The 26601-nt window shown below is 53.2% G+C and overlaps 1 protein-coding gene across 1 annotated transcript in view; it reads left to right on the top strand.

The window, feature by feature from the left end:
- Positions 1-26601, top strand: part of tns1b (tensin 1b) — an 816333-nt gene that overhangs the window by 701481 nt on the left and 88251 nt on the right. Inside the window, exons 22-27 of the mRNA XM_087988578.1 lie at positions 4542-4725; positions 5867-6750; positions 7760-7846; positions 11873-12004; positions 19682-19774; positions 23123-23200. Of these exons, the coding sequence (XP_087844704.1) occupies positions 4542-4725; positions 5867-6750; positions 7760-7846; positions 11873-12004; positions 19682-19774; positions 23123-23200 (1458 nt within the window). The remainder of the gene's footprint in view (positions 1-4541; positions 4726-5866; positions 6751-7759; positions 7847-11872; positions 12005-19681; positions 19775-23122; positions 23201-26601) is intronic.

Consider the following 26601-nt stretch of genomic DNA (forward strand, 5'->3'; position numbering starts at 1 on the left):
CATTGACTCAGTAGCTGGGTGTTGTAGGAACAGATGGGAAAACAGAGCTGAAAGTGTAATGAAATTAGGCATGCTCTTACTGTACAGCAGCTCAGGCTAGAAGGGCTGAATGGCCTGTTCTTTCATGACCCACATGGGAAGGTGTGCTGATTGGCGAGCCCCATTACCCCCAGGATCACAACGAAAGTTAAAAATTCATCAATTACTCCAAGTCCCAATGTTTTTGTCTGATAGAGTCCGGAAATCCCTGACCAGGTTGTTCAGGAGCTGGGGAGATTCCCAGCTCAGCAGGAACTGAGGGGTTTTTGGGGAGTGACAGGAGAGAGTTGTGTAAGTCAGGGCTTGCTTCCCGTACCTTACCTGAGGCCTACGTGCCTGGCTCGAGGAGGGAGAGCTCTCTCTTCTAGGGAAGGCTTTCATCCTGAGCATTGCCCACTGGGTCTGAGGAGCTGCCAAGTGCAAGCACAAAGGGAGCGGGTAGCAGAGAGAGAGAAAAACAGAGCCGAGAATTGTCCCACAATTCCCACCAGGCTCCCTGCCCAGCATCATTTTAAAACAACATTTAGTCAAAGCGACTGTGTTCCCAGGCTCTGAAGCGAGCTCATTCTTCAACCCTGTCTGAATCCTGCATCATCTCTCATCTCTGTCCCTCCCCTCTGAATCTCGCCCCCCGCTTCCCTTTTACCCATCACTGTCTCTCTCCCTCTCCGCCGCGCATCTGTGTCTCTGACCCCCACTTTCTGTCTCTCTCTTCACCCCCTTCTCTTTTTCTCCTCACTCTGTCTCCCTCTCTTCCCTGTCTCTCTCTCTCTCTCCCTCTGCTTGTCTCTCTCCCCCACCTGCTATCTGCTTTTCCACACCTCTGTATCACTCTACCTCTCTCTCTGTCTCTCCCCTCCTCTCTCTCCCCTCTCTGTCTCTTTCTCTCTCTGTCTTACTCCCCTCTCTGTCTCTCTCTCTCTCTCTGTCTCCCTCCCCCTCTGTCTCTCTCTTTGTCTCCCTCCCCTCTCTGCATCTCTCTCTCTCTCTCCCCTCTCTCTCTCTTTCTGTCTCTTTCTCTCTGTCTCTCTCTCCGTCTCTCTCCCTGTCTGTCTCTCTCTCTCTATTTCAGTCGCCTCTCAGTGCCTCTGTGTTCCTCTGTCTCTCCCTCTCTATCTCTCTCTCCCTCTGTCTCTCCCCCTCCTCTCTCTCCCTCCTCTCTCCCTCTCTGTCTCTCCCTCTGTCTCTCTCCCTCTGTTTCTCCCCCTCCTCTCTCCCTCTCTGTCTCTCTCCCTCTGTCTCTCCCCGTGCTCTCTTCCTGTCTCTCTCTCCGCCCTGTGTAACCACACAGAGGGCATCATGACTGAGTTGAAGACAAGGCAGGCAGTGTGCCGGCTGAAATTAGGGCAAAGTTAATGAACAGTTTACTGGACCCAGATCAGGCCTGGTAGCTCTGTGTAGTGAAAGCAGGACACAAATGGTTGTGTAAATGATTCTGTGTTTGTGGGAGGGCTGCTGGTCGGGTTTCACTGATTGGAGATATCGCTTTGTGAGAAATCAGTTTTGCCCACTTGTCTTTCTCAGTTTGGGTTTGTGGACCATCAGTACAGGACAGGCCGGAGTGGCTGGTGTTTGCGAGAGGGTTATACCCAGTTGTGGCTGGGATAGTGAGAGTGAGGGGGGATGCAGAGGAGGGGGACTCTGAAACTGGCCTAACCTGAGGTACCAAACTTGCTGGAGCTCAGAGAGAAGAAGCTGCTGGTGGTTTGTTTCACCTCCCCCACTCTCCCAGACCACAGTACAGTCCCACAGGAATTGGTATGTAGGTAACTCTCTCTATCTCTCTCTCCTCTGCCTTGACTAAGTATTATTGTTAGTGTGTCTGCCAGTCTCTCTCTTCTCAATCTGCTCCTCTTTTGTTTTATTTTCTCTTTCTATTTTTCCCTCTCCTTTGCTTGATCTTGCTGTAGATGGTTAACTGCATGCTCTCTCTTTCTCATTGCCCCTCCCTCTGGTTTCTTGTCCTTGTACCTATTGCATTGTCTCTCAGAATGACTTGACTATTCCCATTCGCTGGTCTTTTTGACCCTTTCTCCTGATCTGGTTTCCCCGCCTGCATTTCTCTTTAGTGACTATCAACATCTCTCCCTCTGTGCCTGCCTCCCATTCCGTTCTCTCACACTAGCTCTGACGAGATTCCTCTCTGTCTCTCGCTGTTGCCTTGTATCTCCCTCCTCCTATGATTTTATTTTTTTAACTGGGTGTGATTCACTCCCGAAGTTTGGGACTGCTGGTGAGTCCCTGTGGTGTACACTGTGCCCGTTCCGACCACCCTGTAACTTGGCCTTGCTGTGTTCTCCAGGCCCCCTACCAGGAGGAGGCTACAAGCTTCCAGGTTTCAAATCACTTGTGACATTGCACAGACCTGTTCAGGATCACAAACCTTCCCAAACTTCTCCAAAACTAGGCGCGTTGGGATTGCAGTGCACCGCAGAAACTTCTGAGGAGCTACCAGAGATACCGGAGCTCTGTGTGACATACTTATCAATCCCCTCCACCTGCTTCTCCCGGAACTCTCCATCCCCTCACCAATCAGGAACCCGTCTCTGTCTTCAAGACACTCAGTGCCTTGGTTTCCATTGCCCTCTGCAGCAATGAGTTCCACCAATCTCCATCCCACTGCATTACGGGATAGCTGATGTTCCAGAGGAATCCCAGGAGAACAATCATTTCCCTGATCCTATCCCACCAGTACCTGACTTTTGATTTTATTTATTCATGGGTCATGAGAATCACTGGCTGGGCCCAGCATTTATTACCCCGTCCCTAGTTGCCCCTTGAGAAGGTGGGGGTGAGCTGCCTTCTTGAACCGCTGCAGTCCATGTGCTGTGGGTAGACCCACAATGCCCTTAGGGAGGGAATTCCAGGATTCTGACCCAGTGACACTGAAGGAACGGTGATATATTTCCAAGTCAGGATGGTGAGGGGCTGGGAGGGGAACTTGCAGGGGGTGGTGTTCCCATGTATCTGCTGCCCTTGTCCTTCTAGATGGAAGTGGTTGTGGGTTTGGAAGGTGCTGTCTGAGGGTCTTTGGTGAGTTTCTGCAGTGCATCTTGTAGCTGGTACACACTGCTGCCACTGAGTGTGGGTGGGGGAGGGAGTGGGTGTTTGTGGGTGTGGTCCCAATCAAGCGGCTGCTTTGTCCTGGATGGTGTTGAGCTTCTTGAGTGTTGTTGGAGCTGCCCCCATCCAGGGCAAGTGGGGAGTATTCCATCACACTCCGGACTTGTGCCTTGTAGATGGTGGACGGGCTTTGGGGAGTCAGGAGGGGAGTTACTCCCCGTAGTATTCCCAGCCTCTGACCTGCTCCTGTAGCCACTGTGTTTATGTGGTGAGTCCAGATGGGTTTCTGGTCAATGGTAACCCCCAGGATGGTGATAGTGGGTTATAGTAGCACCATTGAGTGTCAAGGGGTAGGAATTAGAGTGTCTCTTATTGGTGATGGTCACAGCTTGGCATGAATAATACCTGTCACTTGTCAGCCCAAGCCTGGATATTGTGCAGATCTTGTTGCATTTCCGTATCTGAGATGTCTGTGCACAGGAGAGTGTATGACACTCTGTCCCTGCATTCACATGATGATGGGAAATGAACTGAAACCCGATTGGAAAAGAGATGCAGTGCGGTTTTGGATTCCATGAGCCTCTCTGTCAAAGCCCGGGTGAATGGAGAGTCCCTCAGCGATGGTGTCTCTTTCCCCAGCCTGCCTCCTCCATATCCTGCCAGGTTCCTGTCCTTGCTCCTGTGGCCCACTCCCCACCCACCCCCCCGATCACTGAGTCAGCTACCACACGGCATTGAGTCCAGCTCACCGATAACTAACCAATAAGACACCACAGGCCAACACAACCACAAGATATAACAGCAGAATTAGGCCATTCAGCCCATCAACTGTGTCCTGCCATTCAATCGTAGCTGATGTAATTCTTAACCCCATTCACCTGCCTTCTCCCTGTATCCCCGTCCTGCTGAGATTCTGATTGGGAGTGTATGATGCAGGAATGGGGATCCAGTAACACATCAAGCCATTCTATAACAAAGGCAATGGTTTACCCAATAACACATGCAGTGTTATATCTGGGAATGGACGCTGTATTTTTATACATTAGGCAGTCTGTGCCCGGGGTGTGAACGGGTCCAGTCCTGAGTCTCTTCACCAGTCGATGTTACACAAACTCAAACACACAATGTAGGACGATGGAAAGCAATTGTTTATCAGTTCGGGCAATGGTTGTCTGCTGGACCTTTACAGTGACCCTCCTGTACGAGGTAGTATTTGTAAATACGAGTGTTTGGAAGTCACACATTGGTAAATCAGGAATATCCTGTATACAGGAGCGTAACTCCATCCTGGTGAGTCAGGAAGATTTATTGTGGGCTGTTGGTATCTGTTGGTCTGCTCTGGTTTCCCACTTTCCTCTGTGTTGTCTTATCCAGCCGGACAGTTTCTGGGCTTTTTGATTCAGTCTCCTGTCCTTTTCCTGTTTTGCTCCTTCCCTCAGAGCCCAGGAGTTACGTGGAGTCCGTGGTGAGGACAGCGGCAGTGGGAGCGAGCCCTGTGCAGGTTCCTGCTCCCCCTTCGCAGAGCTACCCGGTGGAAACCCTGAGCAGGAGTGTACCCTGTGAGCCATTGTTCACCGGCCCCAGCCCCATCTCAAGCAGCAACCCCTTACACAGCATGGAGAGGTGAGCACTCAGGAACACACATTGCTGTCACTTAATGGTAGGCCGCTGTTCTGTTTCTGACATAATGTGGAGGAGTCGGTGTCAGACTGGGCTGGACAAAGTCAAAAATCACCCAACAACAGGTTCCAGTCCAACAGGTTTATTTGAAACCACCAGCTTTTGGAGCAAGGCTCAGTGTGATTGTGTGATTGTTTCTGTCTGTGTGGGTCTCTGCACTGATCTCAGCTAACCGGGACTGGTGTACTGGTGAGCTCACTGGAATAATCATCCAGAGGGCCAGCTGGTACCTGGTTCAAACCCTCCCATGGATGATGATGAAATACAAATTCAATAAAATTTGGCATTGGAAACTAATCTAATGGCAGCCTTCAGTCGCTGCCAATTGATGTAAAACCCCATCTGGGTCACTAACGTCCTTTAGGGAAGGAAACTCCCATCCTTACCTGGTCTGTCCTACATGTGACTCCAGACCCACAGCGATGTGTGGGGGACTCTGCATAGCTCTCTGAAACAGCCGAGTAAGACAGTCAGTTGAGAGGACAGGCCCCAAATGGTGGCCAAGCCAATACCACCCACACCCCGTGCGGGAACAGCAGTGAGAGTTTAGGCCTGGGCCTTTCCTGGTGTGTGTGGCTCTCTGAACCATGTCGATCATCACACCATCCACAGGAGGTAGACCCACCCTCGAATTGGTGTGGGGGAGGGGAAAAGGAGGAGTGGAGAACACTCAACAGAGCATTGGATGGCTATTTGGATGGGAGTGGTTCGCAGGAAAATGGGGAAAAGGCAGGAGGGGTAATAGAGGCAGTGCAGATGTGATGGGCCGAATGGCCTCCCACAGCTCTATAACAGTTGCGTGATGTGGAGCTGAGAGCTGGGGTGGGGGAGCAGTTTGGGGCAGGTTTGTTTTGTGATGCACTGGGGAGCCGTTCAGTGACCACTGGCTCTCATGGGGGCAGGGGTCGCGGGGCTGGGGGTTTCTGGGTGAAAGCTGCCCACACGTGGGCAGAGGATCATGGGAAAACCTTTTGAGACCACTCTGGGTGGAGGATGGGTGTACCCTGCTGCATGGCCTCGACCAGTGCTGGCTTCTCAAGTGATGTCAATTCTGTCCTTTATTCCTTTTGTTCTCCTCCCCCAGATCCTTCATCGTCAGCTCTTCACCAGGAGACACCAATGGGCATGGAGTCACTCCGGCCCACCCATCTCTGGATTCCAGTTTGAGATCGGCCAGTTTCTCTCAGCCATCCTACGCGGAGAGCAGCTATTTTAACAACAGCCTGTCTGACCCATCGGCCCCTGGAACTGGCAGTTCCTCAGGAAGCTTTGTGATAGCGCCAGAATCATCCCTGAGCCTCGGAGCGCCTCCTCAGGAGAGATCAACGACTCAGTGCCCCCAGCCCCTCCAGAGGACAGTGGCCACCAATACCCCACCCAGCCCGTCCCTGGGCAGGAGGATGATGAGCGCTGGGGCACCGGGAAGTCCTGGGATGAGCAGGCACCAAGGGAGTCCGCACGGAGTTGGAGGCGGTCCTTCCAGCAGTCCCATCCTGAGCCGATATCCGGGGATTGTCAGCGCCAGTGCCCCAGTAACTCCCAGCAGTCCCATCACTGAGCCGTACAGATTCTGCACTCTGACAGGCCAACTGGAGCAGCAGTACCCCACCCTGTCCCGCCAGGCCAGCTCCACGGGGTACGTCTCACCCGCGACACCAACATTCCCCGTCTCACCAGCCTACTATAACTCCAGCACCCCGGTGCCCGCCTCCTCCAGCCCTGTTCAAGCGGTGCCCGGCAGCTCCTCACCATCTCTGAGCTGCACGGCCAGCAACCCCCAGCCTGCCCTGCCGGAGAAGAGGAGAATGTCGAGTGGGGACCGTGCCAACAGCTCAACAAACTACGCCACTGTTAACGGCAAGGCCACGGCAGGGATGCCCAGCGCAGTCACCAGTGCCAGCAGCCGCAGTGCACCAACTGTCGCCTTCTCACACACTCTACCCGACTTCTCCAAACTCTCACTACATGGTAAGGAGACACCCCACCCCCCTCACCCCATCACTCCCCTCCGATCCAAAACACAGCCACTAATCCACTGGTACAGGGCTATGGGGGAGAGAGTGGGGCAGTGGGATTAGTTTAGGGATCGACACAGGGATATGGGGAGAGAGAGAGCAGGGGGCAGTGGGATTAGTTTAGGGATCGACACAGGGATATGGGGAGAGAGAGCGGGGGACAGTGGGATTAGTTTAGGGATCGACACAGGGATATGGGGGGAGAGAGAGCAGGGGGCAGTGGGATTAGTTTGGGATTGATACAGGGCTATGGGGGAGAGAGCAGTGGGCAGTGGGATTAGTTTAGGGACTGATACAGGGATATGGGGAGAGCAGGGCAGTGGGATTAGTTTAGGGACTGATACAGGGATATGGGGAGAGAGCGGGACAGTGGCACAATGAGATTCTGGCAAATATTTACTTTTTAAATTATTTGATGAATATAATCCGTTTATGATGAGTTAAATAAATGGAATTATATCATTTGTAGAGATATATTCTCTCTACACTGTCCACATCAAACACTCCCAGGTCAGAGACAGTTTATTTCCCAATTGCATTTCCTGCTCTCTGTTTTGGGTTTTGTTGTAACTGTGTAATTGGTGAGTTAACTGGAAACACTGATGAATGACTCTTCTCAGTAACAAAGAAACACAAATTGACCATTCCTTGAGTTCGATTAACACCTTTAGACTTTCACAGTGGGGCTCTGGGAGTTGATATGCAGGACTTGGTTGCCAGACACTGGTTCACTTGTTGAGTTAATTTAATTACAGCCTCCCATGTTCTGCGCTGTCACTGTGTGGGTATCAGTAACTTGCCCATGGTATTGTGGTCTTTGTGTGTACAGTATTCTGCCTGCGTGTAGGAGATCGCTTTGACCTGCACCACAGTCAGACTGAGTCTGGAGACCTGCGTTTTCCCAGCCATCAGTCTGAACCAAGAACACTTTGAAACAACTTTATCTTTTCTTTCTGTCTCAGATGGCAGCCCTGAAGCGAGAGCCCATGTCAAGTTTGTTCAGGACACGTCCAAGTACTGGTACAAGCCGGATATATCCCGAGAGCAAGGTAACACGAGGGTGTCTGTAATTCAACAAACACTGATAAGGTGCTGGGCAGGTGGGACATTAATGCAGGGAGGTGGGCACAGTGCGTATGGTCTCTGTAAAACCCAGTGAGGCACAGATAGGAGCAGGGCACCCACTACTGGAGGTCAGAGAGAGAGAGAATCCAAATTTCACTTCACGTTTCTCTGATAGTTAACATTTCCTGCAAGTGAGTGATTGCTATTGGTCAGAGGCAGAGGACAAATCCCCTGTTCTTCAGAAAAATGAATGTTTTGTGTTAATGCATTTTGTATCCACGTGGGAGAGGAAACGGGACTTCACACATCCCTTTGTTTCTTCCTGTCCCTCCACCCCAACAGTACCCTTCCACTGACACCCTCGTCCACCTGCCTGAACTGGTCCTCACCCTCAACAACTTCTTCCAATCCTCCCACTTCCTCCAGACCAAAGGGGTAGCCATGGGCACCCACATGGGCCCCGGCAATGCCTGCCTCTTGGTCGGATACATGGAACAGTCCATCGTCCGTAATTACACCGGCACCACTCCCCACCTCTTCCTCCGCTACATTGATGACTGCATTGGCGCCACCTCGTGCTCCCGCGAGGAGGTTGAGCAATTCATCAACTTCACCAACACATTCCACCCTGACCTTAAATTTACCTGGACCATCTCTGACACCTCCCTCCTCTTCCTGGACCTCTCCATCACCATCTCTGGTGACCAACTAACCAAAGACATACACTACAGGCCCATCGACTCCCACAGCTCCCGAGACTACACCTCCTCCCACCCTACCTCCTGTAAAAATATCATCCCTTATTCCCAATTCCTCCCCCTCTACTGCATTTGTTCGCAGTTCCACCTCAGAAAGACCCAGATGGCCCCCTCCTTCCACAATCACAACTTCCCTTCCCACGTGGTTGACAATGCCCTCCAGTGCATCTCCTCCACTTCATGCACCACTTCCCTCGAACCCCACCCCTCCCAATGCAACAAGAACAGAACCCCCCCCCCCAATCCTCACCTTTCACCTCACCAACCTCCGCATACAACGTATCATCCTTCGCCATTTCCGCCACCTCCAAACGGACCCCACCACTAGAGATATATTTCCCTCCCCAATCCTATCAGCGTTTTGGAGAGACCATTCCCTCCGCGACTCCCTCGTCTAGTCCACACCCCCCACCAGCCCTCGCCCCACTCCTGGCACCTCCCACTGCCACCGCAGGAAGTGCAAAACCTGCGCCCTCACCACTCCCCTCACCTCCGTCCGAGACCCCAAGGGATCCTTCCACATCTGACAGAAATTCACCTGTACCTCTACCAATGTCATCTACTGCATCCTTTGTGGTCCCCTCTACATCGGGGAGACAGAACGCCTTCTTGTGAATCGTTCCAGAGAACACCTCTGGGACACTCACACCCATCAGCCCCACTGCCCCTTGGCTGAACACTTCAACTCCCTCTCCCACTCCGACAAGGACATGCAGGTCCTGGGCCTCCTCCATCATCAAACCGTTACCACCCGATAGCTGGAGGAGGAATGCCTCATATTCCTACAACTACACAGGATGAATGTGGATTTTAACAGCTTCCTCATTTCCACTCCCCCACATTATTCCAGTACCAAGTCTCCAACTTGGCTTCGCCCTCCAGACCTGTCCATCACTGCCCCCTCTGATCGATCACCTTCTCCCTCACCTTCATCCACCTATTGCTTTCCCAGCTACCTCCCCCCAACTCCACCCCCCCCCTCCCATTTATCTCTCAGCCCCGACCCACAAGTATCATTCCTGATGAAGGGCTCATGCCCAAAACGCTGATTCTCCTGCTCCTTGGATGCGGCCTGACCTGCTGCGCTTTTCCAGCAACACACTCTCGACTCAGGACTTCAGACAGTGCGGCACTCCCTCAGCACTGACCCTCTGACAGTGCGGCACTCCCTCAGCACTGACCCTCTGACAGTGCGGCACTCCCTCAGCACTGACCCTCTGACAGTGCGGCACTCCCTCAGTACTGACCCTCTGACAGTGAGGCACTCCCTCAGCACTGACCCTCTGACAGTGTGGCACTCCCTCAGTACTGACCCTCTGACAGTGCGGCACTCCCTCAGCACTGACCCTCTGACAGTGCGGCACTCCCTCAGCACTGACCCTCTGACAGTGAGGCACTCCCTCAGCACTGACCCTCTGACAGTGCGGCACTCCCTCAGTACTGACCCTCTGACAGTGCGGCACTCCCTCAGCACTGACCCTCTGACAGTGCGGCACTCCCTCAGCACTGACCCTCTGACAGTGAGGCACTCCCTCAGCACTGACCCTCTGACAGTGCGGCACTCCCTCAGTACTGACCCTCTGACAGTGCGGCACTCCCTCAGCACTGACCCTCTGACAGTGCAGCACTCCCTCAGTACTGACCCTCTGACAGTGCAGCACTCCCTCAGTACTGACCCTCTGACAGTGTGGCACTCCCTCAGTACTGACCCTCTGACAGTGCACTCTCTCTCAGCGCTGACCCTCCGACAGTGCGGCACTCCCTCAGCACTGACCCTCTGACAGTGTGGCACTCCCTTAGCACTGACCCTCTGACAGTGCAGCACTCCCTCAGCACTGACCCTCTGACAGTGCAGCACTCCCTCAGTACTGACCCTCTGACAGTGCAGCACTCCCTCAGTATTGACCCTCTGACAGTGCAGCACTCCCTCAGTACTGACCCTCTGACAGTGCAGCACTCCCTTAGTACTGACCCTCCGACAGTGCAGCACTCCCTCAGTACTGACCCTCTGACAGTGCAGCACTCCCTCAGTACTGACCCTCTGACAGTGCAGCACTCCCTCAGTATGACACTGAGAGCAGTGTACTCGTGTGTGAAGTGGGACTCACTCTGAGACCATTGTTCCTGATGCGGGAGTGTGTGGGGTCAGTTGTGTGTTTACACCTTGGCCACTGACCTGAGCTTTGGGACGATTTGGATGTTTTTTTGGGAGTGTTTTTGTGGAGTATTGGGGAGGGGGCTGGTTGGAGTCACTTCCTGCTGTGTTTTCCAGTGAGTTGTTGCTGATTCTGACAGTGGGTGGGCTGCCATTGGTTCATTACCTGGGGTCTCAGACTGAGCCAGACCATGGAGTGAGGGTCAGTGCCCAGATGGGTTGGGATCGGGGTGGTTGTGTGCGGTGTTGCTGTGAATGGGTCTGTGTGTGAGGTTGGTGAGGGCCTGCCATTGTAAACACTGGGAGACCGTGACTCCCTGCCCCTCCCTGTCTGCACTGAGAGCTGCCGATAGTGGCATTTTTATTATGTTCATGGTCTGTAATATTTTCAGAAATCAATGTGTTCTGTATCTTCTCTCTCTCTCTCCCTCCTCCTCACCCACTCTGTCCCTCACCATCTCTCATTCTTTCATTCACTTCCTGTCCCTCTCTCTCTCCTGCACTCCCCCACCTGGTCCTCCCTCTCTCTTGCTGTCGCTGTTTCTTTATTTCCCACTCTCTCCCCATCTCCCTCTCTCTCTGTCCTCACCCTCTTTCTCTCTCCTCCATTCTCTCTCTCTCACTCACACATGCACCCTTTACTCTCTCTTTCTCCGAGTCTCATTTTTTCTTGTCCCCTCCTCTCTTCTATTCTGCCCCCTCACTCTTCCCTTTTCCCTCTCTCTCCTTTTCTCATCCCCTCCTCCTCTTCCTCCCTCACTTCTCTCCTTCTCTCACTCGCCCACGTCCTCTTTCCCCATCTCCCTCCTCCTCTCTTTGTCTCAACCCATCTCCTTGCTCTCCCCTTCCCCCACTCCCCTTTCTCCCTCCATCTCTCTCTGTCCTCTTCCTCTCCCCCTTCCTGCCTCCCTCTGTCCAATCATTTTGCTCCTATCCCACCCCCTTGCTAACTCTCTTTCTCTCCTCTTTTTTCACCCTCATTCTCTCTCTCTCTCTCTCTCTCTTTACTCTCTGTTCCCTCGTTCCCCCTTACTTGGGTGTTTGATCTCTCTCCCTCCATTCACCCTCTGATCCCTCCTGGAATCCTATCCCTCCAGCGATTGGCCTGCTCAGAGATCGGGATCCTGGTGCCTTCATTATCCGGGACAGTCACTCGTTCCGTGGGGCCTATGGCCTGGCTATTAAAGTCTCCACCCCTCCCGCAAGCATCACCCAGCAAAGTAAGAAAGGTACAGCCAGCCCCTCACCCTCGGGCTCTGACTGGGGCGAGGAGAGGGTGGGGAGTGGGGTATGGGGAGAGGGGGGTGGAGTGGGGTATGGGGAGAGGGGGGTGGAGTGGGGTATGGGGAGAGGGGGTGGAGTGGGGTATGGGGAGAGGGGGTGGAGTGGGGTATGGGGAGAGGGGGTGGAGTGGGATATGGGGAGAGGGGGTGGAGTGGGGTATGGGGAGGGGGCGTGGAGTGGGGTATGGGGAGGGGGCGTGGAGTGGGGTATGGGGAGAGGGTGTGGAGTGGGATATGGGGAGAGGGGGTGGAGTGGGATATGGGGAGAGGGGGTGGAGTGGGATATGGGGAGAGGGGGTGGAGTGGGATATGGGGAGAGGGGGTGGAGTGGGGTATGGGGAGAGGGTGTGGAGTGGGATATGGGGAGAGGGGGTGGAGTGGGGTATGGGGAGAGGGGGGTGGAGTGGGGTATGGGGAGAGGGGGTGGAGTGGGGTATGGGGAGGGGGCGTGGAGTGGGGTATGGGGAGAGGAGTTGGAGTGGGGTATGGGAGAGGGGGTGGAGTGGGGTATGGGGAGAGGGGGTGGAGTGGGATATGGGGAGAGGGGGTGGAGTGGGGTATGGGGAGAGGGTGTGGAGTGGGATATGGGGAGAGGGGGTGGAGTGGGGTATGGGGAGGGGGCGTGGAGTGGGGTATGGGGAGAGGGTGTGGAGTGGGATATGGGGAGAGGGGGTGGAGTGGGATATGGGGAGAGGGGGTGGAGTGGGATATGGGGAGAGGGGGTGGAGTGGGATATGGGGAGAGGGGGTGGAGTGGGATATGGGGAGAGGGGGTGGAGTGGGATATGGGGAGAGGGAGTGGAGTGGGATATGGGGAGAGGGAGTGGAGTGGGATATGGAGATAGGGAGTGGAGTGGGATATGGGGAGAGGGAGTGGAGTGGGATATGGAGATAGGGAGTGGAGTGGGATATGGGGAGAGGGGGGTGGAGTGGGGTATGGGGAGGGGGCGTGGAGTGGGGTATGGGGAGGGGGCGTGGAGTGGGGTATGGGGAGAGGAGTTGGAGTGGGGTATGGGAGAGGGGGTGGAGTGGGGTATGGGGAGAGGGGGTGGAGTGGGGTATGGGGAGAGGGGGTGGAGTGGGATATGGGGAGAGGGGGTGGAGTGGGGTATGGGGAGGGGGCGTGGAGTGGGGTATGGGGAGAGGGTGTGGAGTGGGATATGGGGAGAGGGGGTGGAGTGGGATATGGGGAGAGGGGGTGGAGTGGGATATGGGGAGAGGGGGTGGAGTGGGATATGGGGAGAGGGGGTGGAGTGGGATATGGGGAGAGGGGGTGGAGTGGGATATGGGGAGAGGGGGTGGAGTGGGATATGGGGAGAGGGAGTGGAGTGGGATATGGGGAGAGGGAGTGGAGTGGGATATGGAGATAGGGAGTGGAGTGGGATATGGGGAGAGGGGGGTGGAGTGGGGTATGGGGAGGGGGCGTGGAGTGTGGTATGGGGAGAGGGTGTGGAGTGGGATATGGGGAGAGGGGGTGGAGTGGGATATGGGGAGAGGGGGTGGAGTGGGATATGGGGAGAGGGAGTGGAGTGGGATATGGAGATAGGGAGTGGAGTGGGATATGGGGAGGGGGCGTGGAGTGGGGTATGGGGAGAGGGGGGTGGAGTGGGATATGGGGAGAGGGGGGTGGAGTGGGGTATGGGGAGAGGGGGTGGAGTGGGATATGGGGAGGGGGCGTGGAGTGGGGTATGGGGAGAGGGGGGTGGAGTGGGATATGGGGAGAGGGGGTGGAGTGGGATATGGGGAGGGGGCGTGGAGTGGGGTATGGGGAGAGGGTGTGGAGTGGGATATGGGGAGAGGGGGTGGAGTGGGATATGGGGAGAGGGGGGTGGAGTGGGATATGGGGAGAGGGGGTGGAGTGGGATATGGGGAGAGGGGGGTGGAGTGGGATATGGGGAGAGGGGGGTGGAGTGGGATATGGGGAGAGGGGGTGGAGTGGGATATGGGGAGAGGGGGGTGGAGTGGGATATGGAGATAGGGAGTGGAGTGGGATATGGGGAGAGGGGGGTGGAGTGGGGTATGGGGAGAGGGGGTGGAGTGGGATATGGGGAGGGGGCGTGGAGTGGGGTATGGGGAGAGGGTGTGGAGTGGGATATGGGGAGAGGGGGTGGAGTTGGATATGGGGAGAGGGGGTGGAGTGGGATATGGGGAGAGGGGGTGGAGTGGGATATGGGGAGGTGGTGTGGAGTGGGGTATGGGGAGAGGGTGTGGAGTGGGTTATGGGGAGAGGGGGTGGAGTGGGATATGGGGAGAGGGCGTGGAGTGGGATATGGAGATAGGGGGTGGAGTGGGATATGGGAGAGGGTGTGGAGTGGGATATGGGGAGAGGGCGTGGAGTGGGGTATGGGGAGAGGGGGGTGGAGTGGGATATGGAGATAGGGGGTGGAGTGGGATATGGGAGAGGGTGTGGAGTGGGATATGGAGATAGGGAATGGAGTGGGATATGGGAGAGGGGGTGGAGTGGGATATGGAGATAGGGAGTGGAGTGTGATATGGGAGAGGGGGTGGAGTGGGATATGGGGAGGGGGGGTGGAGTGGGATATGGGGAGAGGGGGGTGGAGTGGGATATGGGGAGAGGGGCGTGGAGTGGGATATGGGGAGAGGGTGTGAAGTGGCATATGGGAAGAGGGGGTGGAGTGGGATATGGGGAGAGGGGGTGGAGTGGGATATGGGGAGAGAGGGTGGAGTGTGATATGGGGAGAGGGGGTGGAGTGGAATATGGGGAGAGGGTGTGGAGTGGGATATGGGAAGAGGGTGTGGAGTGGGATATGGGGAGAGGGGTTGGAGTGGGATATGGGGAGAGGTGTGTGGAGTGGGATATGGGGAGAGGGGGGTGGAGTGGGATATGGGGAGAGCGGTGTGGAGTGGGATATGGGGAGAGGGGGTGGAGTGGCATATGGGGAGAGGGGCGTGGAGTGGGATATGGGGAGAGGGTGTGGAGTGGGATATGGGGAGAGGGAGTGGAGTGGGATATGGGGAGATGGGTGTGGAGTGGGATATGGGGGGGGTGGAGTGGGATATGGGGAGAGAGTGTGGAGTGGGATATGGGGAGAGGGGGGTGGAGTGGGATATGTGGAGAGGGGGTGGAGTGTGATATGGGGAGAGGGGGTGGAGTTGGATATGGGGAGAGGGAGTGGAGTGGGATATGGGGAGATGGGTGTGGAGTGGGATATGGGGGGGGTGGAGTGGGATATGGGGAGAGGGTGTGGAGTGGGATATGGGGAGAGGGGGGTGGAGTGGGATATGGGGAGAGGGGGTGGAGTGGGATATGGGGAGAGGGTGTTGAGTGGGATATGGGGAGAAGGGGTAGAGTGGGATATGGGGAGAGGGGGTGGAGTGTGATATGGGGAGAGGGGGTGGAGTAGGATATTGGGAGAGGGCGTGGAGTGGGATATGTGGAGAGGGGGTGGAGTGGGATATGGGGAGAGCGGGTGGCGTGGGATTCGGGGAGAGCGAGTGGAGTGGGATACGGGGAGAGAGGGTGGAGTGGGATATTGGGAGAGGAGGTGGAGTGGGATATGGAGATAGGGAATGGAGTGGGATATGGGGAGACGGGGAGGAGTGGGATACGGGGAGAGGGGGTGGAGTGGGATATGGGGAGAGAGGGTGGAGTGGGATATGGAGCTGGGAAGTGGAGTGGGATATGGGGAGAGGGTGTGGAGTTGGATATGGGGAGAGGGGATGGAGTGGGATATGGGGAGATGGGGTGGAGTGGGATATGGGGAGAGGGGGCTGGAATGAGATATGGGGAGAGAGGATGGAGTGGGATATGGTGATAGGGAGTGGAGTGGGATATGGGGAAATGGGGTGGAGTGGGATATGGGAAGAGTGGGTGGAGTGGGATATGGGAAGAGTGGGTGGAGTGGGATATGGGGAGAGGGGGGTGGAGTGGGATATGGCGAGAGGGGGGTGGAGTGGGATATGGGGAGAGGGTGTGGAGTGGCATATGGGAAGAGGGGGTGGAGTGGGATATGGGGAGAGGGGGGTGGAGTGGGATATGGGGAGAGGGGTGTGGAGTGGGATATGGGGAGAGGGTGTGGAGTGGGATATGGGTAGAGGGGTTGGAGTGGGATATGGGGAGAGGGGGTGGAGTGGGATATGGGGTGAGGGGTGTGGAGTGGGATATGGAGATAGGGAGTGGAGTGGGATATGGAGAGACAGGGAGGAGTGGGATACGGGGAGAGGGGATGGAGTGAGATATGGGGAGAGAGGGTGGAGTGGGATATGGAGATAGGAAGTGGAGTGGGATATGGGGAGAGGGGATGGAGTGGGATATGGCGATATGGAGTGGAGTGGGATATGGGGAGAGGGAGTGGATTGGGATATGGAGTTAGGGATTGGAGTGGGATAAGGGGAGAGGGGGGTGGAGTCGGATTTGTGGCGAGGGGGTGGAGTGGGATAAGGGGAGGGGGTAAAGAGCATGAATTGACCATTCTGGACTCTTTTATACAATGTTGAGGGTTTAGTGCTGCTGTCTGAGGGTCTTTGGTGAGTTTCTGCAGTGCATCTTGTAGCTGGTACACACTGCTGTTACTGAGTGTGGGTGGGGGAGGGAGTGGGTGTTTGTGGGCGTGATGCCAATCAAGCGGCTGCTTTATCCTGGATGGTGCTGAGCTTCCTGAGTGTTGTTGGAGCTGCCCCCATCCAGGGGCAAGTGGGGAGTATTCCCTCACCCTCCGGACTGGGGCCTTGGAGATGGTGGACAGGTCTGTCATTGTTTACTCTTCATTGTGGAATGTGGGTGTCACTGGCTGCTCCACCAGTTAATGCCCATCCCACATTGTCCTGGGGCAAAATACTGCAGATGCTAGAAATCTGAAACAAAGACAGCTAGTGTTGGAGAAACTCAGCAGGTCCAGCAGCATCTGTGGAGAGAGAAACAGTTAATGTTTTGATCCTGGTATGGCCCTTCTTCAGAAACGTTAACGCTGTTTCTCTCTTCACAGATGCTGCCGGACCTGCTGAGTTTCTCCAGCACTTTCTGTGTTTGTTAAAGGATGCCATGTTCTGGAGTTAAGTGTCGAGCAGAGTCAGTGACCTGGGTGATTTATTTCCTGAAGGACATTGACAATCATCATGTGTTCACTGACAGACCAAGTTTTATTCCAGATTCTAACTGAGTTTAAAATTCACCATCAGCCACACTGGGGTGCGATCCCGTGACTCACGAAGATTAGCCTGAGCTTCTGGATGACTGTTCCCATGAGGGCTCACCCCCTGGTCCTAGTCTGTCTGAATTGCTGGCATTTCAGAGTGGGCAGGCTGTGCCTGAGCACTGGGGAGTGACTGGGACCCAGTACTGGTCAGTGAATGGGGGTGGGAGTTGGAGGGGGTGGGGTGGAGTGGGACTTTGTGTGAGTTATAGGGTGGGCACTTGGGGCCTGGAGTATTTCAGGTTGAACTGTTGACAATTATTTGGGCCCCATGTCAATATTAGCCACACACTGCAGGTCCTGTGTGTGCTCTGTCACTCTCCCCACCTCAGGCCCCAGAAACAACGAGAGAGAGAGAGAGAGTGAGAGAGAAAGAGAGACAGAGACAGAGAGAGAGAGAAAGAGAGACAGAGACTGAGAGAGAGAGAGATAGAGAGACAGAGACAGAGAGACAGATAGACAGAGACAGACAGACAGAGACAGAGAGACAGAGACAGAGAGAGACAGAGAGAGAGCGAGACAGAGACAGAGAGAGACAGACAGACAGAGAGAGACAGACAGACAGAGAGAGAGAGAGAGAGAGACAGAGAGAGAGAGACAGACAGAGAGAGACAGAGACAGAGAGAGACAGAGAGAGAGAGAGAGAGAGAGAGAGAGACAGACAGAGAGAGACAGAGACAGAGAGAGAGAGAGACAGAGACAGACAGAGAGACAGAGAGAGAGAGAGACAGAGAGAGAGACAGAGAGAGAGAGAGAGACAGAGAGAGACACACAGAGAGAGAGAGACAGAGAGAGACAGAGAGAGAGAGACAGAGAGACAGAGAGAGAGAGACAGAGACAGAGACAGAGACAGAGAGACAGAGAGAGAGAGAGAGACAGAGAGCGACAGAGAGAGAGAGCGACAGAGAGAGAGAGAGAGAGACAGAGAGGGAGAGAGAGAGAGAGAGACAGAGAGAGACAGAGAGAGAGACAGAGAGGGAGAGACAGAGAGAGAGAGACAGAGAGAGAGAGAGAGAGAGAGAGAGACCCAGATTGTACAGAATCAGTTTGATGATTGAGTTGTGACTCACTTGTGACCCACATCGCCCAGCAGCCTGGCTGACCATGGGAATGTGTCCTCTGGGAAGTTCCAGTGGAGATTCCGATTGTCCGTCCCGGGAATCTCTCCCGGTCTCACTGCCCTCCTTTAGCATCAGGAGGTTTGGGACAGTCAGTCCTCGATATTCCAGCCTGCTCCAGGCTGTCGGATTGAACCTGGGACAGTTCCCCTCGCCCTGGCCTCATGTGACCCCTCCTCCCACTCCCCACCCCCTGATGGACAATTTCCACACGCGTGTCCTTGTGACCTCACTGTGTCGATGGGAGGCGATGACTGAGTGGTATTACCATTGGGCGGTTAATCCAGAGACCCCCCCCACCCCCCGGGAATGTTCTGGGGACCAGGTTTGAATCCTGCTCAGGCAGATGGTGGGATTTGAATTCAATTTTAAAAATCAGGAATTAAGAATCTGGTGTTAACCATGAAAACATGGTTAATTGTTGGAAAACCCATCCAGCTCAATGCCCTTTAGGGAAGGAAACTGCCATTCTTACAGATTAGATTCCCTACAGAGTGGAAACAGGCCCTTCGGCCCAACAAGTCCACACTGACCCTCTGAAGAGTAACCCACCCAGACCCATTCCCCTACCCTACATTTACCCCGACTAGTGCCGAAAATGTGTTGCTGGAAAAGCGCAGCAGGTCAGGCAGCATCCAGGGAACAGGAGAATCAACATTTTGGGCATAAGCCCTTCTTCAGGAATCCCGAAACGTCGATTCTCCTGTTCCCTGGATGCTGCCTGACCTGCTGCGCTTTTCCAGCAACACATTTTCAGCTCTGATCTCCAGCATCTGCAGACCTCACTTTCTCCCCTGACTAGTGCACCTAACCTACACATCCCTGGACACTATGGGTGGTTTAGCATAGTCAATCCACCTGATTTGCACATCTTTGTGACTGTGGGAGGAAACCCACGCAGACACGGGGAGAATGTGCAAACTCCACACAGTCAGTCGCCCGAGGGTGGAATCAAACCCAGTCCCATGAGGCAGCAGTGCTAACCACTGAGCCATCGTGCCACCATTGAACCTGGCCTGGCGTACACTAACTTTAAGGGTATTTAAATGGTTATTGGATAAACATATGGACGTACATGGAATAGCGTAGGTTCGATGGGCTTCAGATTGGTACGACTGGTCGGCGCAACATCGAGGGCCGAAGGGCCTGTACTGTGCTGTAATGTTCTATGTTCTACACGTGACTCCAGACCCACAGCAATGTGGCTGATTCTAACAGAACTCTAGGCACTTAGGGATGGGCAATAAGTGCTGGGCCTAACCAGGAACACCCACATCCCGGGAAAGAATAATAAAGAACTCAGAACCCGGACAGCAAACACACATCACCTAAAAACATGTTTCCTGTCTGCAGGTGATGTCAACAATGAGCTGGTGCGGCATTTCCTGATTGAGACGAGTGCAAAGGGGGTGAAGCTAAAGGGCTGTCCCAATGAACCCTACTTCGGTAAGTCCCGGGCAGACTGGGGCAGCGTTGGAGGACATCGCTGGATACTCCCTGGGTGGGCTCGGGGGTGGGAGGGCTTGGGACTGGCCGAGGGGCTCAGGCTGTTTGGGGGGAGTTGAGGGGATAGGCAGGAGGGGTGGGAAAGGGAGGTTGGAAGTAGAAGGGGGGGTTCTGCCAGAGACTGTCAGTGGCAGGGAGTGAAGGAGAGCTGGGAGGAGGCAGTTTGAAAGGTGATGTGGTCAGAGCAGGGAGAGGCGATTGGAAAGTCATTGGCCCCAAGAATCTGGGAGCATTAGGAGGACAGACAGGGGTCAGCACACTCCAACACGGGAGGGTGAAGGAAAATGTCTCCATCGGAACCAGGCTGGAGATAGGAATATGTCCAGGTACAACTACAACCTGGTGCTAAAGGAATGCAGCTACTTCACAAAGTATTTTGCACATTTTTAAAAAATGTCCTATTTAAAGAGAGGTAGCCTGGTACCAAAGACAATCGGTATACCTTGCTTCATATGTACCTATGGGTGTCCCCGTGTGTGTATCTGTATCTGAGTGTGAACGTGTATCTGTACGACTTGAGACTATGTCTGTCTGTGTTGGTGTGCATGTGTGTGAGAGTGTGTGTGTGTGCGTGTGTGTGTGTGAGTGTGTGTGTCTGTATGTGTGAGTGTGTGTGTATGTGTGTCTGTCTTTCTGTGTGCATGTGTGTTTGTGTCTATGTGTGTGTACCCGTGTGTTTGTGTCTGCCTCTGTGTGTGTGTGTGTGTGTGTGTGTCTGTATGTGTGAGTGAGTGTCTGTGTGTGTATGTGTGTATGTCCGTGTGTTTGTGAGTGTGTGTCTGTGTCTGCCTCTGTGTGTGTGTGTGTGTCCATGTGTCTGTGTCTGCCTGTGTCTGTGTGTGTGTGAGTGTGTGTCTGTGTCTGCCTGTGTGTCTGTGTCTGCCTCTGTGTGTGTGTGTGCGTGTGTCTGTGTCTGCCTCTGTCTGTGTGTGTGTGTGTGTGTCTGTATGTGTGAGTGAGTGTCTGTGTATGTGTATGTGTGTATGTCCGTGTGTTTGTGAGTGTGTGTCTGTGTCTGCCTCTGTGTGTGTCCGTGTGTCTGTGTCTGACTGTGTGTGTGTGAGTGTGTGTCTGTGTCTGCCTGTGTGTCTGTGTCTGCCTCTGTGTGAGTGTGGGTGTGTGTGTGTGTGGGTGTGTGTGTCTGTGTGTGTGTGGGTGTGTGTCTGTGTGTGTCTGTGTGTGTGTGTGTCTGTGTGAGTGTGTCTGTGTATCTGTGTGTGTGTGCGTGTGAGTGTATGTGTCTGTGTATCTGTGAGTGTGTGTGTGTGTCTGTGTATCTGTGTGTGTGTGTGTCTGTGTATCTGTGTGTGTGTGTGAGTATGTGTGTCTGTGTATCTGTGTGTGTGGGTGTGAGTGTGTGTGTGTCTGTGTATCTGTGTGTGTGTGTGAGTGTGTGTGTGTCAGTGTGTGTGTCTGTGTGTGTGTGAGTCAGTCTGTGTGTGTGTGTCTGTGTGTGTGTGAGTGTGTGTGTCTGTGTATCTGTGTGTGTGTGTGAGTGTGTGTGAGTGTGTGTCTGTGTATCTGTGTGTGTGTGTGTCTGTGTCTGTGTATCTGTGTGTGTGTGAGTGTGTCCATGTGTGTGTGTGTCTGTGTATCTGTGTGGAGAAAGTGAGGTCTGCAGATGCTGGAGATCAAAGTTGAAACTTTATTGCTGGAACAGCACAGCAGGTCAGGCAGCATCCAGGGAACAGGAGATTCGACGTTTCGGGCACAGGCCCTTCTTCAGGAATGATTCCTGAAGAAGGGCCTGTGCCCGAAACGTCGAATCTCCTGTTCCCTGGATGCTGCCGGACCTGCTGTGCTGTTCCAGCAATAAAGTTTCAACTGTGTATCTGTGTGTGTGAGTGTGTGTGTCTGTGTCTGCCTCTGTGAGTGTGTGTGTGTCTGTGTGTGTGTGTCTGTGTCTGTGTCCGCCTGTGTGTGTGTGTCTGTGTGTGTGTGTATCTGTGTCCGCCTGTGTGTGTGTGTGTGTTTGTGTGTGTGTGCGTGTGTGTCTGTGTCCGCCTGTGTGTGTGTGTGTGTGTCTGTGTCTGCCTCTTTGAGAGTGTGTGTGTGTGAGTGTGTGTCTGTGTCTGCCTCTGTGTGTGTGTGTGTGAGTGTGTGTCTGTGTATGTGTGTGTGTGTGTGTATGAGTGTGTGTGTCTGTGTATCTGTGTGTGTGTGTGTCCGTGTGTGTGTGAGAGAGTGTGTGTCTGTATCTGTGTGTGTGTGTGTATGAGTGTGTGTCTGTGTATCTGTGTGTGTGTGTGTCTGTGTATCTGTGTGTGTGTGTGTGTGTGTCTGTGTATCTGTGTGTGTGAGTGTGTGTGAGTGTGTGTGTCTGTGTATCTGTGTGTGTGTGTGTGTGTGTCTGTGTCTGCCTCTGTGAGTGTGTGTGTCCGTGTGTGTGTGTGTCTGTGTGTGTGTGAGTGTGTGTTTGTGTCTGCCTCTGTGAGTGTGTGTGTGTCTGTGTCTGCCTCTGTGAGTGGGTGTGTCTGTGTGTGAGTGTGTGTGTCTGTGTGTGTGTGTGTGTGTGTGTGTCTGTGTGTGTGTGTGCGTCTGTGTGGGTGTGTGTGTGTGTGGGTGTGGGTGTCTGTGTGTGGGTGTGTTTGTCTGTGTGTGTGTGTGTCTGTGTGTGTGTGTCTGTGTATCTGTGTGTGAGTGTGTGTGTGAGTGTGTCTGTGTGTGAGTGTGTGTCTGTGTATCTGTGTGTCTGTGTGTCTGTGTATCTGTGTGCGTGTGTGTGTCTGTGTGAGTGTGTGTGTGTCTCTGTGTGTGTGTGTCTGTGTGTGTGTGAGTGTGTGTATCTGTGTGTGTGTCTGTGTGTGTGTGTGTGTCTGTGTATCTGTGTGTGTGTGTGAGTGTGTGTCTGTGTATTTGTGTGTGTGTGTGTGAGTGTGTGTGTCTGTGTATCTGTGTGTGTGTCTGTGTCTGCCTGTGTGTGTGTGTGTGTGAGAGTGTGTGTCTGTGTCTGCCTCTGTGAGTGTGTGTGTGTGTATGTGTGTGTGTGTGTCTGTGTCTGCCTGTGTGTGTGTCTGTGTGAGAATGTGTGTGTCTGTGTCTGCCTGTGTGTGTGTGTGTGTGTGTGTGTCTGTGTCTGCCTGTGTGTGTGTCTGTGTGAGAATGTGTGTGTCTGTGTCTGCCTGTGTGTGTGTGTGTGTGTGTGTGTCTGTGTCTGCCTGTGTGTGTGAGTGTGTGTGTCTGTGTCTGTGTCTGTGTGAGTGTGTGTGTGTGTGTGTGTGTGTGTGTGTGTGTACCCTGATGTGTGTATATGTTTGCTGAACATTGCTTTCTGATTCCTGTTCCTAGGGAGTTTATCAGCACTGGTATACCAACATTCGATAACTCCGTTAGCGCTGCCGTGCAAACTTGTAATTCCAAGCCGAGGTGAGTACAAATTTTAAAAAATGGAATCAGTGTAGAGAAGCTTTACCCTATATTTAACCCTGTGCTGTCCCTGTCCTGGGCATGTTTGATGGGGGACAGTGTAGAGGAAGCTTCACTCTGTATCTAACCCCGTGCTGTCCCTGTCCTGGGAGTGTTCGATGGGGACAATGTAGAGGGAGCTTTATTCTGTAACTAACCCCGTGCTGGGAGTGTTTGATGGGGACAGTGTAGAGTGAGCTTTACTCTGTATCTATCCCTGTACTGTCCCTGTCCTGTGAGTGTTTGATGGGGACAGTGTAGAGTAAGCTTTACTCTGTATCTAACCCCGTGCTGTCCCTGTCCTGGGAGTGTTTGATGGGGGACAGTGTAGAAGGAGCTTTACTCTGTATCTAACCCCGTGCTGTCCCTGTCCTGGGAGTGTTTGATGGGGACAGTGTAGAGTGAGCTTTACTCTGTATCTAACCCCGTGCTGTCCCTGTCCCTGGGAGTGTTTGATGGGAGACAGTGTAGAGAGAGCTTTACTCTGTATCTAACCCCGTGCTGTCCCTGTCCTGGGAGTGTTTGATGGGGACAGTGTAGGGGGAGCTTTACTCTGTATCTAACCCTGTGCTGTCACTGTCCTGGGAGTGTTTGATGGGGGACAGTGTAGAGGGACCTTTACTCTGTATCTAACCCCGTGCTGTCCCTGTCCTGGGAGTGTTTGATGGGGACAGTGTAGGGGGAGCTTTACTCTGTATCTAACCCCGTGCTGTCCCTGTCCTGGGAGTGTTTGATGGGGACAGTGTAGAGGGAGCTTTACTCTGTATCTAACCCTGTGCTGTCCCTGTCCTGGGAGTGTTTGATGGGGACAGTGTAGAGGGAGCTTTATTCTGTATCTAACCCTGTGCTGTCCCTGTCCTGGGAGTGTTTGATGGGGGGACAATGTAGAGGGAGCTTTACTCTGTATCTAACCCCGGGCTGTCCCTGTTCTGGGAGTGTTTGATTCTCTGGAATGTTCCGTTTTCACGTTTAAGTTTCCATTCCTGAAGTAGCAGAACATTTGACTCTCAGTAAAGTTTTTTTAGTTTGAAAAGTGTCTTGCTGCTTGTGTTTGGCAGTGACTGACGTCTCACTATTGTTCTCTGTTTGGGTGGATACGGACAGACTCACAAACACCACATACTGCGGAAACATCTGCTGATGCTCTCATTCCCTGTAGTCCAGGCTCTCAACTGGCAAGCAGCAACACTTCAAATTCATCTTTGAGTCTGTTTTCCAACTTTCTCTTCTGCAGACACAAAAGCCGGGCAGAGATTCGGAGTCCTGCGATGAGCAATTCCCCACCTGGCTCCTCCAAGCCTGCCCAGTATCTGCTGTCTGTTCCTCCTGATTGATGCCGTCTGCTGGGAATCGAACCCACCTTTTCCCAGGGTCTTCATAGAAGTGAAAGATTCCAGACAAATTGCCCCACTATTGCTGTCTTTTAGACCCTGAGTGACAGAAGCAGTGATCCTTTTCCTGTACTTAACATGATTCACAATTTATTGCAAGCAATTAGACTCTCTTGACAGGTTATCAGTTGTGAACTTAAAAATGTGTTGCTGGAAAAGCGCAGCAGGTCAGGCAGCATCCAAGGAGCAGGAAAATCAACGTTTCGGACAGGATTCCTGAAGAAGGGCTCATGCCCGAAACGTCGATTCTCCTGCTCCTTTGACCTGCTACGTTTTTCCAGCAACACATTTTTAAGCTCTGATCCCCAGCATCTGCAGTCCTCACTTTCTCCTATCAGTTGTGAACTGTCAACATACACCTGACTAAGTCAAAATCCAACCCATTTTCACCATCCCCCACACATACACAATAAGTCTGTTCACAATGGGTCCTTTCGGCTGCTCCTCGATTGTCCTGCTCCAGGAACTGTCACTTGTTTACAGGACGCACAGGGTGGCTAGATCCCACCAGGGATGCTCTTTGAGTCATCAATATTCAAAGTCTTGGCTTGCAGTAACTGGGAACCAGAGATAAACGGTTTGTTTTTCAGGTTTGCGATGTCTTTTACTGCAGAGAAAAAGGGGCGTCTGCACACCGTTCGGAGGTCCAGTGGCTTTTGCCACAATCACTCACAGCTACAAGCTGCTCAGCTCCTGAGAGCCAATCACATTGTTGTTGCCAGGCAGAATCCTTTCTCATCAACAACTGGTCACTATTCCACAAACCAATCAGGCTCTTGTTGCCAGGCAAAGTTCATTCCTGATGAAGGGCTTTTGCCCGAATCGTCGATTTTGCTGCTTGTCGGATGCTGCCTGAATTGCTGTGCTCTTCCAGCACCACTGATCCAGAATTCAATTAGTCCAGACCCACTTGACTCCAGCTCATCCGCAAACCAGGTTTTCAGTCATGTTTGAACAAGCAACTGTGTAAACACAGAAAACAGGAGCAGGAGGAGGCCGCTTGGCCCATTAAGACTTCTCCCCTATTCAATACGATCATGGCTGATCATCCAACTCAGTCCCCATACCATCCCAACTCTCATACACTTTGACCCCGTGAACCCTAAGAACTATATCTATCTCCTTCTCAAAAACATTCAATATTTTCGCTTCAACCTCTTTCTGTGGCAGAAAACACCCCAGGCTCCCAACTCTCTGGGGGAAGACATTTCTCCCCATCTCAGTCGGAAATGACCTACCCCGTATCCTTAGACTGTGACAGCTGGATGTAGGTTTGCTCACTGAGCTGGGAGGTTCATTTCCAGACGTTTCGTCACCATACTAGGTAACATCTTCAGTGGGCCTCAGGCGAGGCAGTGTACATGATTCCTGCTTTCTATTTATATGTTTGGGTTCCTTTGGGTTGGTGATGTCATTTCCTGTGGTGACATCATCATTTCCTGTTCCTTTTCTCAGGGGGTGGTAGATGGGGTCTAACCCGATGTGTTTGTTGATAGAGTTCCGGTTGGAATGCCATGCTTCTAGGAATTCTCGTGCATGTCTCTGTTTGGCTTGTCCTAGGATGGATATGTTGTCCCAGTCCAAGTGGTTTCCTTCCTCATCTGTATGTAAGGATAATAGTAAGAGAGGGTCATGTCGTTTTGTGGCTAGTTGATGTTCGTGTATCCTGGTGGCTAGTTTTCTGCCTGTTTGTCCAATGTAGTGTTTGTTATGGTCCTTGCACGGTATTTTGTAAATGACATTAGTTTTGCTTGTTGTCTGTATGGGGTCTTTCAAGTTCATTAGCTGCTGTTTCAGTGTGTTGGTGGGTTTGTGGGCTACCATGATGCCAAGGGGTCTGAGTAGTGTAACAGCTGCTTTTGGACTCCCTGGTCATCAGGAACATCCTTCCTTTCTAGTATCCAGTTGGAATTTTATAGGTTTTTATGAGAATCCCCCTCATTCTTCTGATTGCCTGTGATTATAATTTAA

The sequence above is a fragment of the Chiloscyllium plagiosum genome, unplaced genomic scaffold (genome assembly GCF_037043375.1).
Source record: "Chiloscyllium plagiosum isolate Xiang-an unplaced genomic scaffold, Cpla_swu_hap1 HiC_scaffold_7, whole genome shotgun sequence".
NCBI classification, from domain to species: domain Eukaryota; kingdom Metazoa; phylum Chordata; class Chondrichthyes; order Orectolobiformes; family Hemiscylliidae; genus Chiloscyllium; species Chiloscyllium plagiosum.